At 38.3% G+C, this 16,323-nt stretch overlaps 1 protein-coding gene across 1 annotated transcript in view; it reads right to left on the bottom strand.

The window, feature by feature from the left end:
* The window catches only part of galnt10 (UDP-N-acetyl-alpha-D-galactosamine:polypeptide N-acetylgalactosaminyltransferase 10 (GalNAc-T10)), a 97,057-nt gene continuing 80,734 nt past the window's right edge, over nt 1–16,323 (bottom strand). The window contains exons 8-12 of the mRNA XM_066716471.1: nt 13,092–13,199; nt 9,546–9,767; nt 8,380–8,496; nt 7,075–7,224; nt 1–6,512 (exon numbers count right to left, since the gene is read on the bottom strand). Coding sequence (XP_066572568.1) covers nt 6,351–6,512; nt 7,075–7,224; nt 8,380–8,496; nt 9,546–9,767; nt 13,092–13,199 — 759 coding nt within the window. The 3' untranslated portion in view covers nt 1–6,350. The remainder of the gene's footprint in view (nt 6,513–7,074; nt 7,225–8,379; nt 8,497–9,545; nt 9,768–13,091; nt 13,200–16,323) is intronic.

Below are 16,323 nucleotides of genomic sequence, written 5' to 3'. Positions count from 1 at the left end.
TTCAAATATAGAAACATTTTATTTTACAGGTCAGCAAAAATATTATACAATTCCAGTTTAGTTGAACAGTTGTTAAATATCTAAATACATTTTTTCCCCCAGTCATCATGTCTAAAAGTCAGTACAAAAAAAAATATTGGATATTTATGAGATACAAAATGTACACTTTAATTCCCTAAACATCAAAATTACACATACTGAATGATACCTACCTAAAAATGTTAAAAACTCAAATATTACTCCCACGTTGTAGCTGAACAGTATGTCAATTATGAAATTCATATCAAATGATTTGAATAGTATAAATCGTTCTCTTGTAACTATAAAAATATTAATTGTATTAGCCTCCCTCCCAATGTTTTTCATATTTTGAATAAAACTTGATTAAATACAGTGCACTTACACTTGACCAGTAGTTACAGAACAGAATACAGTTTCTATACTGTATAAAAATACAAGCATTTACACTCACTATATTTCATGATGAAGTTGAGGTGTTAATGTGAAGTTAATAAAATTATACTATTTAGAACAAGGAGAAAAGTGTAGGGAAAAGTGTAATATTCTTAAGGACAATTTTTCTTCATAATGAAAAAATACTGAAAGGAAAGAACCTTAAAATCAACTCATAATTTGTGTGCTGGAAATATTCAGCCTTATCTTGAATAAAGTGCCAAACTTGGTACACATTGCTACTGAATCACATTCATTCTTATCTCAAATCGTATGCCATTAACTTTATTTATTTAAAGAAGCTTAATCAATGAAATATGATCTTTGGAAACTTGTAAGAAATCATAATCAAAGAACAAAAGATACAAACATCACAGCTGAAGTAAACCTCAAAAACAAAATTATTAGTAGTGCTATTTGTTAGTACATAGTTAATTTATCCCAAATCAAAGATATACAATGACATTTGGAAAGTCATTTGATATATTACTGGTCATTGTTGTTCAATTAGTCCTGGACATTCCGTTCCAATATCATGTCTGATCTGTATAGATTTAATAAAATCCACATTCCACGATCAAATAAGGGGAAAATAAATATAATAATGTATTAGATAAAGTAAAAGGACTGACTATTCCCATTTTTGAGTAACCATATGACATCAGAAAAAAACTAAAATTAAAATACAACTCATGATTTAAACACACAAACTACATATATACATATAAAAGAATATCCAAAATGAAGACTTATTAAAGAATTAAGGACACAATGACCATTGTACACTAGAATTCAGTGATCAGATCAATTCTGAGAAAATTTAAAACAAACAAAATAATCTTTGGTTTTATCTTATATTTCGGGGTTTTACCTTTTTAACAGTTACACGTATTTAGAATGTGGTTAAAAAGAAAAAACAAAAACAAATTAATCTGTTCATATTGCTGTGGATTATTAAATCTTAAATTTATTAGATTCTCTCCCTACAAGCAAAATGATTTGTCTTTTTACTTCTATATCTTAACTGAATTGGTAACTGGAAGCATTAAAGGTTTCTTATTTTATTCTTAGAATGCCCTTGTTCCAGTGAAGGCTACCCATAATTCCACAGTTCTGCTGATTGGCCATGAACCCACAGTATGGCTTGGCAGTGCATGGTTGACAACTGGCAGTTCTGGATTGGCCAGGCTTAAATAAGTCATCACTGGTGAAAACCTAGACCAAAGCAAAACTTTGACCTACCCACGAATAACTTATGACACCTCCCCCTATAAGGGTTGCCTGGGGAAGGAGACGGAGGCTCACATCTTTAGAGAGTGTCCCTCCGCCTACAGGGTCTGGCTCCTGTTTTCTCCGTTCCTCCACAGGTTTGCCGTTCCTGTGCGGGCGACCGCCCAGCAGATCTTATACGGTCCTGCCAGGGGACTAACATCTTCCACCCTGAGGTGCTGGTGGCGTGTCGTCTGTGCAGTGAAGCAGGCCCTGTGGGAGGGACGGAATATCTGTCTATTCAATAAGCAGGAGCTGGACCCGATTATCATCGCGCGGAGGGGCATGGTGCTAGTGAGAGACTACGTCAATCTGGAGGTCCATCAGAGGGGCAAGGAGGAAGCCTATAAGAACTGGCATATACAAGATCTGGGGGAGCTCAGGATCCCATGATGGGACCCACCTCCGGGGATGGTCAGTTCCCCCTGCTGGAGCCCGAGTCCAAGATCTTTTAACCATTTTATGAATGATTGTTTTTAAAATGACTTTTAAGAATGAATTTTTAACTGTTTTTAAAGATTTAGTTGGTTTTAAAACACAAATTGTTTAGGGGTTTTTTGGTTTAGTTTTGTTATATTTTTTTTGTCAAATACATTGTCCGTTTTGGATTTAATTTTAAATGCATTGGACCTTTTTTGTTTGTTTTTTATTTTTACCTTTTTAATTGTTTCTTTATTTTGTCCAATGCATTTTCAGTTATTTTCAATGTATTTGACTTTTATGTTGGTGAGCAGTTTTGCTTTAAGCACGTTTGTTTTGTTGTTTTGTGCACATGTTTATTTAAAGTTAAGTTTTTTTTGTTTTTGATTTTGTTAAATCACAAAGATTTTAAAATTTTTAAGTGATTTTAAGAATTGATTTTAAAAGTTTTTAATCATAAGTATTAAAAATTGAATTGTTTTTATATGTCATGTAAAATACTACATACAATAAAACAGTATTTTACCCACGAATAACTCACTACAGACTTCTACCTTAAGTGGTCTCTGATAACGCAGTGTACAGGTTTGTACTTTGCTACTTGCAGGTTTACGTTTTAATTTGGTCTAGCCCTAAATTTAAAAAGTATAAAAATATTTTAGCGACTGGAGGACAAGTTATAGGCTGAGTCATGAAACGGAAAGAACTAGGCACAGAATAAATATAGTGGGAAGTGGGAAATTACAGGAAAGTGCAGGTATTTTCTCTCTAAAAGGGGTGATAAAATATAAAACAGTGTTCAAAGTAATGGAGAGAATTGCTTAATTATTAACAGTTAGGCTTGCCAATTGTTTCCTGAAAAGAGCTTGCTTCTCCTTGCAAATTATTCACAGGCATTAGTGACTAAAAGGGGACTCTTACATCCAGACAAATGTAAATGTACTTTTCAGCGAATGATGGTGACGCAAAGCAGTTCATGGTCAAAAGCAGAATTTCTTTCTAGAAGAAATGATGCAAGTTGCAACAGATGTATACAAATGTATATAACCTCAGTCTGCTTCTCTAAACAAATCCAGGAACTGAAAACTCAGGATTATATTAAACACATTAGTTTGGCATACAGTCACAACCGATTACCAAATATATATTAGTCACTTTGTACAAAAAAGCTTTGAAAGAGTACACAAAAATGGACTAGAATGGATTCTGGTTTCAAAAGCATATATATAGCTTGTTTTTATAAAACCATTTTAATGCTGTCAATTGTTTCTTTTCCATTCATCACATATTAAATAACACAATAGCGCATCATGAATACAAAAGGCCACACTTTCAGAATGATTGTAGGCAAATCAGAGGAAATGCCTATTTCTGCATTTTTACATGATGAAAATTGAGTCTACACTTTTATCAACCACACTGTGACATACATCACAGGAATGAACATAGATTGGCAACATTAAATGCATATTTTTCCACTGCCAGCCACTTAACTAGATCTGCTGCGGCTTAGGAAAAAAGGATGAAGCCAGTTATTCTTATTAATGCAACTGAATCAATTTCAAACAGAAACAGAGAAATATTATGGAGATAAAACAAAAGCTGTCACTGCTTGTCTTTATGAAATGGCACTGTTCATTGAGAAAGATTATTCTCCCATCTCTTTCCCTTGTAAAACAGGGTAAGTAGCACAATATGTATTGATTACATATTCACATTAGCAATTGATTTCAACTGTCTTGGGAACTCCGGCTCAACTCTTTGTCGAAGTATTTCGGCTGCTGAACGAAGAACTGACTATGTATACACACAAATCAGAAAAGGAGAGACTACTGTGTTCTGACCCAAGGCTATCAAGACTAGTATGAGTAACTGCTGTGTAATAGAAGAGTTAATACATTGGGAATATACTAATAGGGGTATATACACCCATGGAATAAATTAAGAGACCACTGCAAAATTATCAGTTTCTCAGTTTTTACTATTTATAGGTATGTGTTTGGGTAAAATGAATATTTTTGTTTTATTCTATAAACTACTGACATTTCTCCCAAATTCCAAATAAAAATATGAATGGATTGGAATGGCTGCCATACATGTAGAGATGCTGATTTAAGAAAAATGTGCAGTGCTCTCTTAATTGTTTCCAGAGCTGCATTCCCAAGAGATGAAATAAGGACCTAGAAGACAAACATAAAAGATGGGAAGTGTACATAATAAACTTTGCAGGTGTGAAATGAAAAAGAGAAGCTATGGATCAAAGCAAGTGAAGGAAGCCTTCATTCAGCAGCAGATCAATACAGGCTGATAATTATGATGGTGATGAGATATAGATAGATAGATATATAGATATATAGATATATATAAAAATAAATAATGCTTTTCCTCATAGTTGAGTTACTCTTGGTTATTGGGCCAGTTTCTATTTACAACCAAAATAAACACACAGGGGAAAAAAAAACAAAAACAAAACACTACTAATCAGTGGCTCCCAAGAGGTGTATCCAGTCAAAGAGTACAGGGTGTGTGTGTCCTGTAGGACCTGTTGGTCAGCAGTCCAGCTTAGGCCATGGCTGGTGTTGGCTGGGAGCTTCTAGGGGTTTGTGCACAGTATGACACAGTGACACCGGGGAGGAGAGGATGAAAGCCAGTTGCTGCAAAACTTGGTTCTCTGCCCACAAGTGACTCCTGTGGTTGCTGAGCATCTGTAGATTCAGGCTATAAGCTGTTCCCATCTGCATTAAATCCTCCAATTGATTTGATAGGTAGACTGTAGGCAGTATGGGCTCACAGGGCAATATACTGCAGGCACCTTTGACAGCAGGGAGGTTGCGTGTGTCTGTTCCCTCCTGAAGTAGCAAGACAGTTGTATTGATGAGAAGATTTCAGATTCCAAATTGAGAAGAGAATTGAGAGAGGGGGGGAAAAGCCTCCTTTTTGAGAAATCCGCCTCATTGAAAAAAGGATTTTCTAAAGGGGTCTGGGAGAACTGGGGTACTGGGATTTGCATTACTCTTGTCCAGCAAGGCACTAAGATTTAATTCAAGTTTATCAACACAAGAGCTCTTGCATTCATCCTCTCTACATTAAAATCAGTCAACTGCACCGATGTGTGACATCTGGGCAAACCTGTGTAGAAACACGCCTGCAGTGTACAGCCACACAATACACATTATATTGTCACAATTCCTCTTTGCCATAAAAATTTACACCAAACATCACTATGCAGTTCAAGTTATTTAACACCCCCCCACATAAAAAAATAAAATAAGAGGACTCCCTTCAAGTGTAAAAATAGCCATTGATTATAACTGCTCTTGGAGTGTCTTAATGGTTGCTTTCCAGCTTTCCATTACAGCCATTAAGCATTGACAGCCTCTGGAAAATGCACCCTGATCCCTTTAATGGCATCTCAGCCTTTAAAAACAAAGAGCTGCACTTAGAGAAAGCTGACACTTCTGTAAGTAACAAAACTGGACACCGATACATTTCACTTTTTTCCTCGTGATGCCGTTATAATCTGTCATAGAACTAATTTACCCAGGTCAATATGCTTTAGTTAAACACAAACACAAAGTTTCAGCAATTCTTACCTGCAAACTGCTACCGAAGCACAAAAGCAAGACAAAGATAAAAGTGTCATTTTTTGTGCCTAAAAGTGTCATTCACTCAAGCTGCAATCCTTTATTTATTGCAGATTTATTCCTGCAATCTTAGAGACACCATTTAATTTCAAACGAAAGGAGGCAGCACACGGGCCCTACATATAAGCTTCTGGAAATTCAGTCTTCGCCTCGTGTGTCAGGGAATCACAGGACTGAAAGGGGTGCACCTTTCAAGAGACCTGGAGGCCGTCAGGAAATGCTAAACGAGAACAAAGGGAACAAATCAAAGCCTTGGCAAATTCATAGAGATGTATTACTCTAACTTGCACTTCGGATCTGATCCAGCTGATTTGATGTATCCGTTTACCGTGCAAGGAAAAACCCACATGTTTTGGTCTTGTTCTCTCAAGTATTGCACAGCTATCAGCTTCTTGACTGGCTGACCCCTTACACGACCTCCTCCTGAGAGACATCCCTTGTATCCAACTTTCTTGATGTAAAAGCAGCTATTAAAAAATAAAACTTAACAAACAATAAAAATGTGTCCTGTTACCCCATCCCCAGTAATAAAATATACTTGAAAAATGTGCTGGATTTCCTCTTTCAGTTGTTCCTGTTGAACTGTTCCAAAATAGTTGAGTTGGTTTTCTCAAAAACCCACTGCTGCGTTGCAGAAGTCGAGTCACAGCTGTTCATAAAAACTCTTTTGTCTGCGGTGCTGCAGTCCATACAGCTGTTGCTGATGGGATGGTATATGCTCTTGTCCTGTGGAGAGAGTTAAGATCAGTTCAGATCCAACCTTTATCAGATTGTGCTATCATTTGGCCTTGGGTTTTCCATACATGTACTTGCTTTGCCATACTTTTCTATAGTTTGACATACCTCTCCTATGCCTTAGCATAATTTCACGATGCTACAACGAGCTTTTGCTGTATGTGCCATGTGGAAATGTCAGCTTTATAACAATTCTGACTAATGAGAGACCAAAGAAACCCAGCCAGGGGAAATTCAGAACAGTGTTTGATTCCATTTGTAAACATATATATAAAAAAAATAACAACTTATAATTAACCAATGGAAAAAAAAATCCTAGATTATTCTGTTGTCTGAGATTACACTAGGTTTTATCATCACAGGAATAAAAAGTGCCTTTAAAGAAGGGAACGCAAACTAACAATTTTACAACCCCCCCCCACCTCACGATGATGTTGCTTTTTAAAAGTGCATAAACAGGAATGCAACCAAGGGAAAACTAAATTGGTCTAGATGCAGACCTCTTTGTATTTACAGACAGCAACTGGAATACAACAACAGCAATAGCCCTTACCTTCCTGTATCTCCATAGCTGGTTCCCTTTCATCCCGTGACAGTCGTATAGAGTAACAGGGCTGTTGTGGGAAATGGCATCGAAACATACTTTTTTAGTATGCAGGGGGTCTCCAACTCGTATGTCTTCCCTCCAGCCAAACGTGAAGACCTGCAAGTCACAGATGCAGAAGGAGGGGTTTCTTTTGGTTACCACTGTCTCAGTTGATGCACCTTCAGCAAATGCAGAAACTGTTGTGCATCTCTTGTTTGATTGCTGTATCTATTCATCTTTCCATACAAATGGTCACATATTCCACTTTGAGTAGGGAATTGGTTGCCGAGTGTTTCAGGATTGGCAACTTATTTTAAAGCTGGTTTTAATGCAGTATCCAGCTTCATCTACTGACAGCTTTATAGATGCAGTCAATCCTTTTTGTTTTCTTAATATACATTTTTTTCCCTTGACGGCTTTAAGATTAATCTGCAACATAATTATCAATGAACTGAGTTGTCAGTGCTTCAAAATGCAGTTTTCAAAACCTTTTTTTTAAAAAACCAATTAAAACTACTTATGATCTGGTGGAGATCAAATTTGTGGACAAAAAAAAATATATATATATATTTTTCAGAGCTTCCTTTATGAAATGTTAATCGATGTCATGTAGAAACTCAGCTTAACAGCCTTGCTATATTTTGATAATTACCAACACTTTCACTTGTTTGTTGAAGCCCCCCGCTGACAACTTTGACCTGGAGAGGGAACAACTGGGGAGTTTTTCTAATTAAATATAATAACTTTCATAAAATGTGTGATTTGTTCTCTCCTGAATTATTATGGTGTTGAAACCACTGCATACATATCTGGAGAGAGAGGAGTCTTTTGAGTGGTTCGCTAATGCTTTACATTTCATTACTACACAGACTTTGTCAAAGGGGAAACCATTACTTCACCAGACCACACATTTTCTCACATTGTGTTAAACTGCAGGAGTCTCTAGCCTTTGTGTAGGACAGTTATTTAACAGGTTTGAATTAACTACTAAAGAGAAATGTTGAATGTTCTCTGGAGAGCCCTAGTGTATTAGGTGTTGAGTGTCTAATTTGCATGTTCATTTTTAACCACACATATAGAATGGACATGGTGCTGATGATGGTTTTGTTGGATCCTTCAAGAAATGTTTGGGTGAGACTTTGGGGGAACTGCAAGACAGGCCAGCCTATAACCTTTATGTTCTTATGTAATGAAAGTCACATTTATTTGTATGCCAATGCAGAACACAACCTAAACCAAACAGGTGCGTTCCATGTTAACGCTGCCCCCTACCTGGCCATGACTCCAGCCTGCCTCCCCTCGTCCCTTCAGGCAGGTCTCCATGCGTACTGGGGAGCCGGAGGCGCTGTGCTTGCTCTCCACGCACATCCCACTGCCCACATTGCGCAGCTGCCACACAAACACACACAGACATGCCCGTGAAGAGGGTTGCATTAGCCCAGTATCTCTATATGGATATATTCTGGGAGATGGCTGTAGACCATGTGAAGGGTGTCTCTTGTACATTTCCTGGTTTTGATTTTAAGGAAAGGCAAAACATTATATTTCATATTTTGTATGAATAGTTAACTTGAATATCCATGCAATAAAGATATAATGCCCAGATCATATTTTGTTAGTGTGCTGTATGACATACAATTGCAGGTTTAACATTGCTACACGAAAATGTCTTAGGAACACTGAAACGTTTTAAAAAACGGAATGCCAAAAAATAAAAACAAAAAAGAGCATAATAGACCTTTCAAGTTCAGATTCCAGACATGCTTATTTAAATTTAGATTAGTGCTCAGTGAAGTAAAATAAATTTGATGCGAATGTGTCACTTACCAAAAAGAATGCTTCTATTTACCACAGCTGCAATAAGAGCCTTATTAATTCCAGGTCTTTTTCGAGCTGCTGGAGTTCATTTTGCTTATTGAGATGCATTAACCTTTCCTAACAAACTGTTGCATTGAAGGGGAAAATCTAATTGAGGTGGGCCTTCTTAAACACTGAGCTATCTAATGACTTTGGAAAAATCTAAAAATGAATTAAGTCTCTTAATAAAACCCAGACCAAGAGTCAGCCTTGCTATAGGTAGTCTTAACATGACTCTTTGAGGTCACGTTTCCTTTACAAATGACATTTTCTTATCTGAATTTCCTTCTTCTTTTATTTTTTTTATTTTTTTTAAGGTAAGTAGAAAGTGTGGAACAGGTTTCTTTGGTAACTCCCTATATTATAAGTTATAATCCACCCTCCACTCATCATTTTGATTTGTTAATTCATCCTTAAGTGCTTTTTCTTTTCTGAAATTTGTTTTGACTAGATTTACTTGATCATTGCAGTCAATCAATGCCCTTGAAAGAAAGTGTAACACTTGACTGTCTATGGTGATAATTGCAGTGTATGTGTGGGGAGTAACAACCAAACAAGGGAGATGGCACAATGCACAGTACCTCTCCCCAAGCAGCGGCAGGAGGTTCCACGGGAGGATAGTGTTTGGGGAGGTCCCAGGCCACCTCTGTCATGAACCACTTGAAATTCTTGCAGTTCAGGTTGTTCCTCAGTTCCTTCTGGGCGGTCATGTCTCCGGCAGACAGGTGCCTGTACTCGGGCCGGCGCTGGTAGATGTACTCGGCGTATTCGTCCATCCACACCTCTGCCACCCGCTTCAGGTTCTGTTTGAGAGCCAGTGGAGGAGAAACAAACAAGAGGATATTTCTGAGTGTTGTCGCCAAGGGTCATGTCAAGGTCAACTGTGAAACGAGGGCCTGGGGCTGTGAGCAAGGCGAAGTGCATTCACAAACCATATATAAAGATCAATCTGCATTGTTGAAGGGATTCTTCAAGATAACTGGAATGGCTTCCTGTTAATTGGAACCTTTGCTGAGCTTAAGCACAAGGGACAGGAAGCAAATTTGGCCCACATATCCCATTTAGTATTTTTTTTTTTTTTTTTTTTAATATAATTAAATCTTTTGCAAAATCACTAGTTCCTCAACACGGCTCAATACTACAACTTCATCATCAGCAGGGATGGGACCAAACGGATGTCTTCCGCCATCAAAAGCCAGGCACAATTTTTCCCCACTGCAAATGCAGAATTTCCACAGCGCTGCTATGACACCCATCAGGCCGACATGAAGCACCGGCGGTGACCAGAGAAGCCACAGTCAGCCGCTGGAGCGCTTAGGATTGCCCAGCTGACTTCTACCCACCAACCCTGGCTATACTTGAAGAAGCTTTAACTACACAGCAGGGCAGTGCTCTAGAGACTCGAGTGTAAAGAAGCACTTGCTTTTTTAAGTCCTTAAATGCACCTGCACTTCATTTCCACTTGGTGTCTGTATCAGCCCACATAGATTAGCACCAAAGATCTTTTTGCCATTTTGCTTTTTGTTAGGCAAAACAATTTTAATACATGCATACTAGAAGAGAAATAGCCCAGATTCGAAAGTCTGTCTGTCTATACTGAAGTCTTGATTGACAGGGTCAGAACAAGTGTTGCTTAATGTTGAAATCTCAACACACAAAGCATAAAACATTAAAACCAATGATATGGCTATAGTTGCTATATAATTCAATCTTCAAGGGTAATACATATTTTAAAGTAAAGTTTCCTCTCCAATAGAATATAGTATGGCCTAGAATATAAGAGTGGACAGTTTCATTCTGAATTTAACTGCAAGACGACACATTTTGACTTCTGCTGTCAAAAAGATCTGCTGTTAAAGCAATTTGAAAGCTTTCATTGGCTATCCTTAAACACACATTGAAACAATGCACCCAGCCCGCCCCCTTATGAATCAAAGAAAATGACAAAATGAATCAGTTTAAATTGGAACCATTGATTAAAATCTAAAAATCAATGCTGGGCTGAAGTATATGCTTTGAAGAAATCTGGGCAATATGGGAGAATAGGCATTGATTTCATGAAATGTAATACATTGTATGCGGACAAGATTGAAATACCTCTGCCTTGGTTCCAAGTCAAAAATGTAACCGATAAGCTGTTCAAAGTGGCCCTGAGCTGTGATTTGTTTTACAATAAAGCAAGTACCCATTAAAACAACCTTATTTGGCAATTCTGTCAAACAGAAAAAGAGACGAAAACGTGTAAAATGTGATAACTGCAATTTTAACACTTCGTGGCAGTCTGCGCTTCTGAAATGAGGATAATAGTCAATGCATGAAGATCTCAAATTAGTAGGCAGGGATCGAAAGAACAATTTATACAACTTACACAGGAGTGAAGATTTGTACTAATGACAGATCAATACAGTGAATTACTAATCAAGGTCACTTATCTGGTCTGCTTTTAAATGAACAAATCAATACACTGATGGCTGCACAGAGTGTAGAAAATAGAAACTTGATGGGAAAGAAAAGATACGCAAGACACACAAACCCTCTCACACTGGCACACGCATGACAAAATACATGCATCGGCTTTTCATTCGAAGTGTACTTGCCAATTTGCAAGCTCTTAATCACAATGTACAGCTACAGACTATAGCTTGATTGATTGAACTCACAAGAAAGCAAAAAAATAAAAAATAAAATAAAAGACCCACGAGGCCTTCCCGAACGATCTGGACTTTTGCTAATCTTGGTAGCTGCATTTGTTTAAGAAGTCACACGTTGACTACTTAGAAAGATCTAGCAGAAAAGTCTGCATGATAACAAAATGCATGAAACCACCCCCTTTGCTTATTACATTTTGGGGTGGCCAACCTACCACATAGTTGCAGCACCATTGAAAATTCATAGTGTTCAAACATTCAATGTCAAAACCCAAACTCTTAGTGAGCAGCAGCAGGATTCAGACAAATGGTAATAGATTTGGCTGTGTTTTACCATAGATATTTAGGTCATCTTTTTAAAAGCAAAGGTTGAAGTCTACCTCAGTGCTGTTTAAGACGCTCTTATCCCATGCAATGTGTTTCTGGTATATGGGAACTTAGTGTGCTCTTCCAGAAGAAAGATTTCATATTTACAGTTTTAGCCCTCCTCCCTGAGCTTATCACAGCAAGAATGACCCAATTATCACAGGGCACTGAAACCTCAATGCACTTTACACTTTGTACCAATGCATTACTTTTGTAATTTATTTGGTCTTGTAGAAGAGGTCAAAGGTTACTCCAAAGGCATATATGTTATTGTTATTTTTATACATAAAATGCATTACTACAAAATAGAGTGGAATTTAGGCCACCAAACTACATGCAGTACGACGATGTGTGTTCAATTAAGAGCAAATACAAATCCCTAGTATCAAGGGATTGTTTCGGGCAGACTGGTTAAAGGAACAGAATCTCTGTGGTCATGAACGGAGGTGATCACAGACAATGGGGACTGGAGTCGGGGATTCCAAATCCTGAATGGGCTGAAGGAGATCAACCCCAAGGACTACTTCAAAAAATGGAGATTAGGATGCTGTTTTCAGAAGGCTGAAAACAGATCATACTTCACACCAAGAGTTGCGGGGGCCTGGAACAAGTCATCTAGCCAAATCCGTGGCATCGTTCAAGAGGCAGCTTGGATGACATTCTGGCATTGATTAGCTACTAAAGAAAAATGTGTCTGAACAGTCCAGGCTCATTTGAATCTTTCATTATGTTCTTAATACTGCTTTTTTTAGGGAAGCCCCCACAACATGTGCAGACTCCTTGCCATCTGATGTCAGATACCCCGGTTGGAGTATGAGCTGTGGGCGGCCAGCAATGTGTATTTGGAAATACATTTGACAAGAGCATCTAACTACTTTCACATCCCAGTGTTTAATAACACACTTTGCATTGGGATAACCTTTTTTTTTCTCTTTTGCAAATCACAGACACACAACAGGGTTCTTCCATATAAGAATCCCCATAGCCTGCATTCGATTATCACTTGCAAATCCACAAAAGAAAAACCTTCATCCTACTAGTCAGGTTTACTGAATGTGCATTAATGCCGTGCACTTAATGGGCTTGTGGGACAAACATAAATATTGCACTCACCCGTGCCAGGCTCACCCCACCAGGGACCTTGTAGGGAACATATTTCCTGTATATGTGTCCCACTCTGGAGCAAGGAATATCTTCCATACGTCCTCCACACATCCATACCTGCAGAACATAAATACATTATAAATCAGATCTCGTAGCCACACAAGTGCAGAAACGGCACATCACATTACATCAGCAATGCAAGGGAAAACCACTACATTATCACAGGGCTAGGCTGGGCTTTAATGAGATATGCACAAATACATACACGTGTGAAAATTATACATCTGCTACAAAATGGTTTTACATGAGACTCTGCCAAAGCTAAGAATGCATGAAAGAACAAGTGTGTTGCTCATAAAAGTATGAGGAACTGGTATAAAAGGAAAAATCACCACTGAGAGGACAGAAGCTTAACACTTTCCATGGGAAAGACACACTGTTATTACATTCCTATAAAACACTATCTTTAAGTAAGCCCTGTTATGTGACATTTCATTAAATATACAGCTTTAGAGGAAACAAATAAATATAATCTGAGGAAAGGGAACTGAGATCAAGTCCAAAATACAACACATGATTCTGTTTAGGGTCAGTAAAAAGGGGCAGTTCAGGAAATACAGCGAGAGTTACATCAGTGCAGTCCAGACGGGCGTAGCTACATATCACAAAGATACATCTACAGCCAAGTGCATTTATAGTGCAATAATAATTACAGATATAATAAGGGGCAATAATAGGCAGGATGAAGGTGGGGTCAGGTACATATGTGTTAAAAAGTGCTTTCAAAGTTGATTGCCATATTGTCCAGAAGGGGACGGCCGAGTTATTACAGATGCACAGTGTTTTACACAGAGTGTAATAAAAATGTAGTGGGGCTATCTATGACATCCACCATTATTATTATTTCCCCTGTGTCTAAGTGCTATTCTTCAAAAAAACTCCTGCATAACACAATTCCAAGCGTCTTTTAAGTTTGAACTGGGCAGCTCAAATGGTTTGTGCGCTGCTATAGGCACTTTACTTTTTACTGCTGCCTTGCCTTACCTTCCTGAAGTGTGACCCATTACAGTGGACGAGCAACACATCACCCATTTTGACAAAGTGTGCAGGATTTTACAGTTGAAAGGGGTTGGATTTCATAAGTGCATGTCACCCTTTCAGAAGCAGGAGGTTGTGGATGTCGGGATAAACACGGGAGCTCACGTATACATGGAGTAGTAGACTATAGCTTGTTGGTTCTCCCGCCAAGTAGAAGTCACAGATACAGTGAAGGAGTCGGCTACACACGAATGCTGTGGTGTACTCCTCCTGCCCCCCTAAAAACTAATTTGGTTTTGTGGTAACTGGGGTAAGATGTTTATTTTACGTGGGAGCAGCCAGAGAAATGACACTGCTCAAATGGTTTCCAGGTCAGCCCTGTTCCCCATGGATTGGACAATAGTAAAAGTGAATGGTATAGGGAGGGGATACATTCAATACTTCAGCTGTGGTTTTCGGAGATGAGGAACAGGGCTGACCTGGAAACCATTTAAGCATTGTCACACACACACACATACATATATACACACACACACACACATATATATATATATAAAGACCCAGGCATTTTGTTCTCTGTCAGGCCTGGTAAATGGATGGTGCTCTCCCACACGCACACTGAATAAGTCAAATCAAGCATGCAAGCAATGTACTGGAGAGCTTCTTTGTGTCAAAGCCTTAAAAATCTGCCAAGTCAATCACGCATTCATTAAGTTCCTCAGCAGTGATCCTGTGTTCTGCAATGCTACTGGAAACGGGTTTAGATAATATTATTATTAATAACAATAATTACAACAATGACAACAGTAAAACACACAACTTGCAGCATATACTATTGCCAAATATTGTATGTACATATTTTCATGCAATATAAATATTTAAAGTGGATCAGGGCCTGTTGGGTAATGTAAGCGTTCATAGAAAGACCAACAACATATGAAAAATACATCATAGCCTGCCCGTATTAATGCATCTTCCAGCACTGGGTAATCCAGACACTACTACAGCAGGAGATACTGGGTTATTGCACTTGGGGGGGGTAGATGTAAAATAAATAAACAAAATAAATAAATAAATAAAAAGGAATTAGCTCCCAGGCAGTTCAGTATGGTAGGCAGCTTGGCTTTTTCAGAGCCATTTTTACACATCGCACTCAGGCAACGCTGTGTACTGTGGTCTTATCTTAATGAAAAAGCTTGAAAAGGACATTGCTGTGGGGATCAAACAAGGGACTTTGGATGCACTGGAAGATTAGCATATTGTAATCAGTGAATTGTGAATTGTGCTCCAATTCAAAATTGAGCTGCCCGACAACCAGGCGGGTTTGCAGTCTGGAAACCTCCTTGAGCGAGTCAATCAAGGCATTGCAATGAAGAGGATTTATCGCAGGGGTCTTGCACTGCGCAGTGCCTTTTAGTATTTGTTTAAAACTGGTGTGGTGAATGACTTTACTTCATCTACTTATTGTATCAAATCGGACATATATGACATGGTTATAACCCACATGGAAAATTGAAATGTTCTCTCTCTCTCTCTCAGTGTGCATAAGAAGTCTTAACTCCAGCTAATCACCTAGTCAGACCAATTAAGGTACTTGCTGCTTGGTTGAAAGAAAAATCAGTTTATTTCACCGTGGGGCTGTGGTACGCTTTGAAAGGCCTACTCAGTTCATAATTTCAAATGTCAAACAGAGGAATATATAAAATGCAGACAAGTGTAGTGTTACTAAACATGGAGGTTTTGGGATGAAAAGCAGGTTGCGGCAGTGCACACTGGAATCACATAAATGAGTGCTTACCAACATGCAAAGTGAATCACAAGCAACTTATCTAGGCAAACCAAATAAACATGTTGTGTTTTTCTTCCCCACAGGCAGCTGTAGAGCATTACTTCAGGAAACCAGTAAAGCCTGAACTTCAAATTAGGGCTAGCAGATGTATTTTACCCCGACAATCTTGTACAGCACAGGCACTAGCCGAAACCTCAACGTGCCACACGCCTACCCCGAAACATATTTAAATTCACTTATAAAACTGGATTAAGCGATCTGGAAGTCTGTATCATTATTTGTTGTGTTTGCTGGGCAGGGGAGGGGGGTTGCTGGACAAAAAGCTTAAATGCTTAAAATGTCACCTTAATTTATTGGCATGCGCAAGAGGTTTTTCTATAAACAACCAGTTTATTTACTTATTTTATTTATCAA

This window comes from Amia ocellicauda, chromosome 11 (assembly GCF_036373705.1).
Source record: "Amia ocellicauda isolate fAmiCal2 chromosome 11, fAmiCal2.hap1, whole genome shotgun sequence".
Classification (NCBI taxonomy): Eukaryota; Metazoa; Chordata; class Actinopteri; order Amiiformes; family Amiidae; genus Amia; species Amia ocellicauda.
Note: the sequence above shows the minus strand (reverse complement) of the source record. Positions and strands in the feature narration are given on the sequence as shown.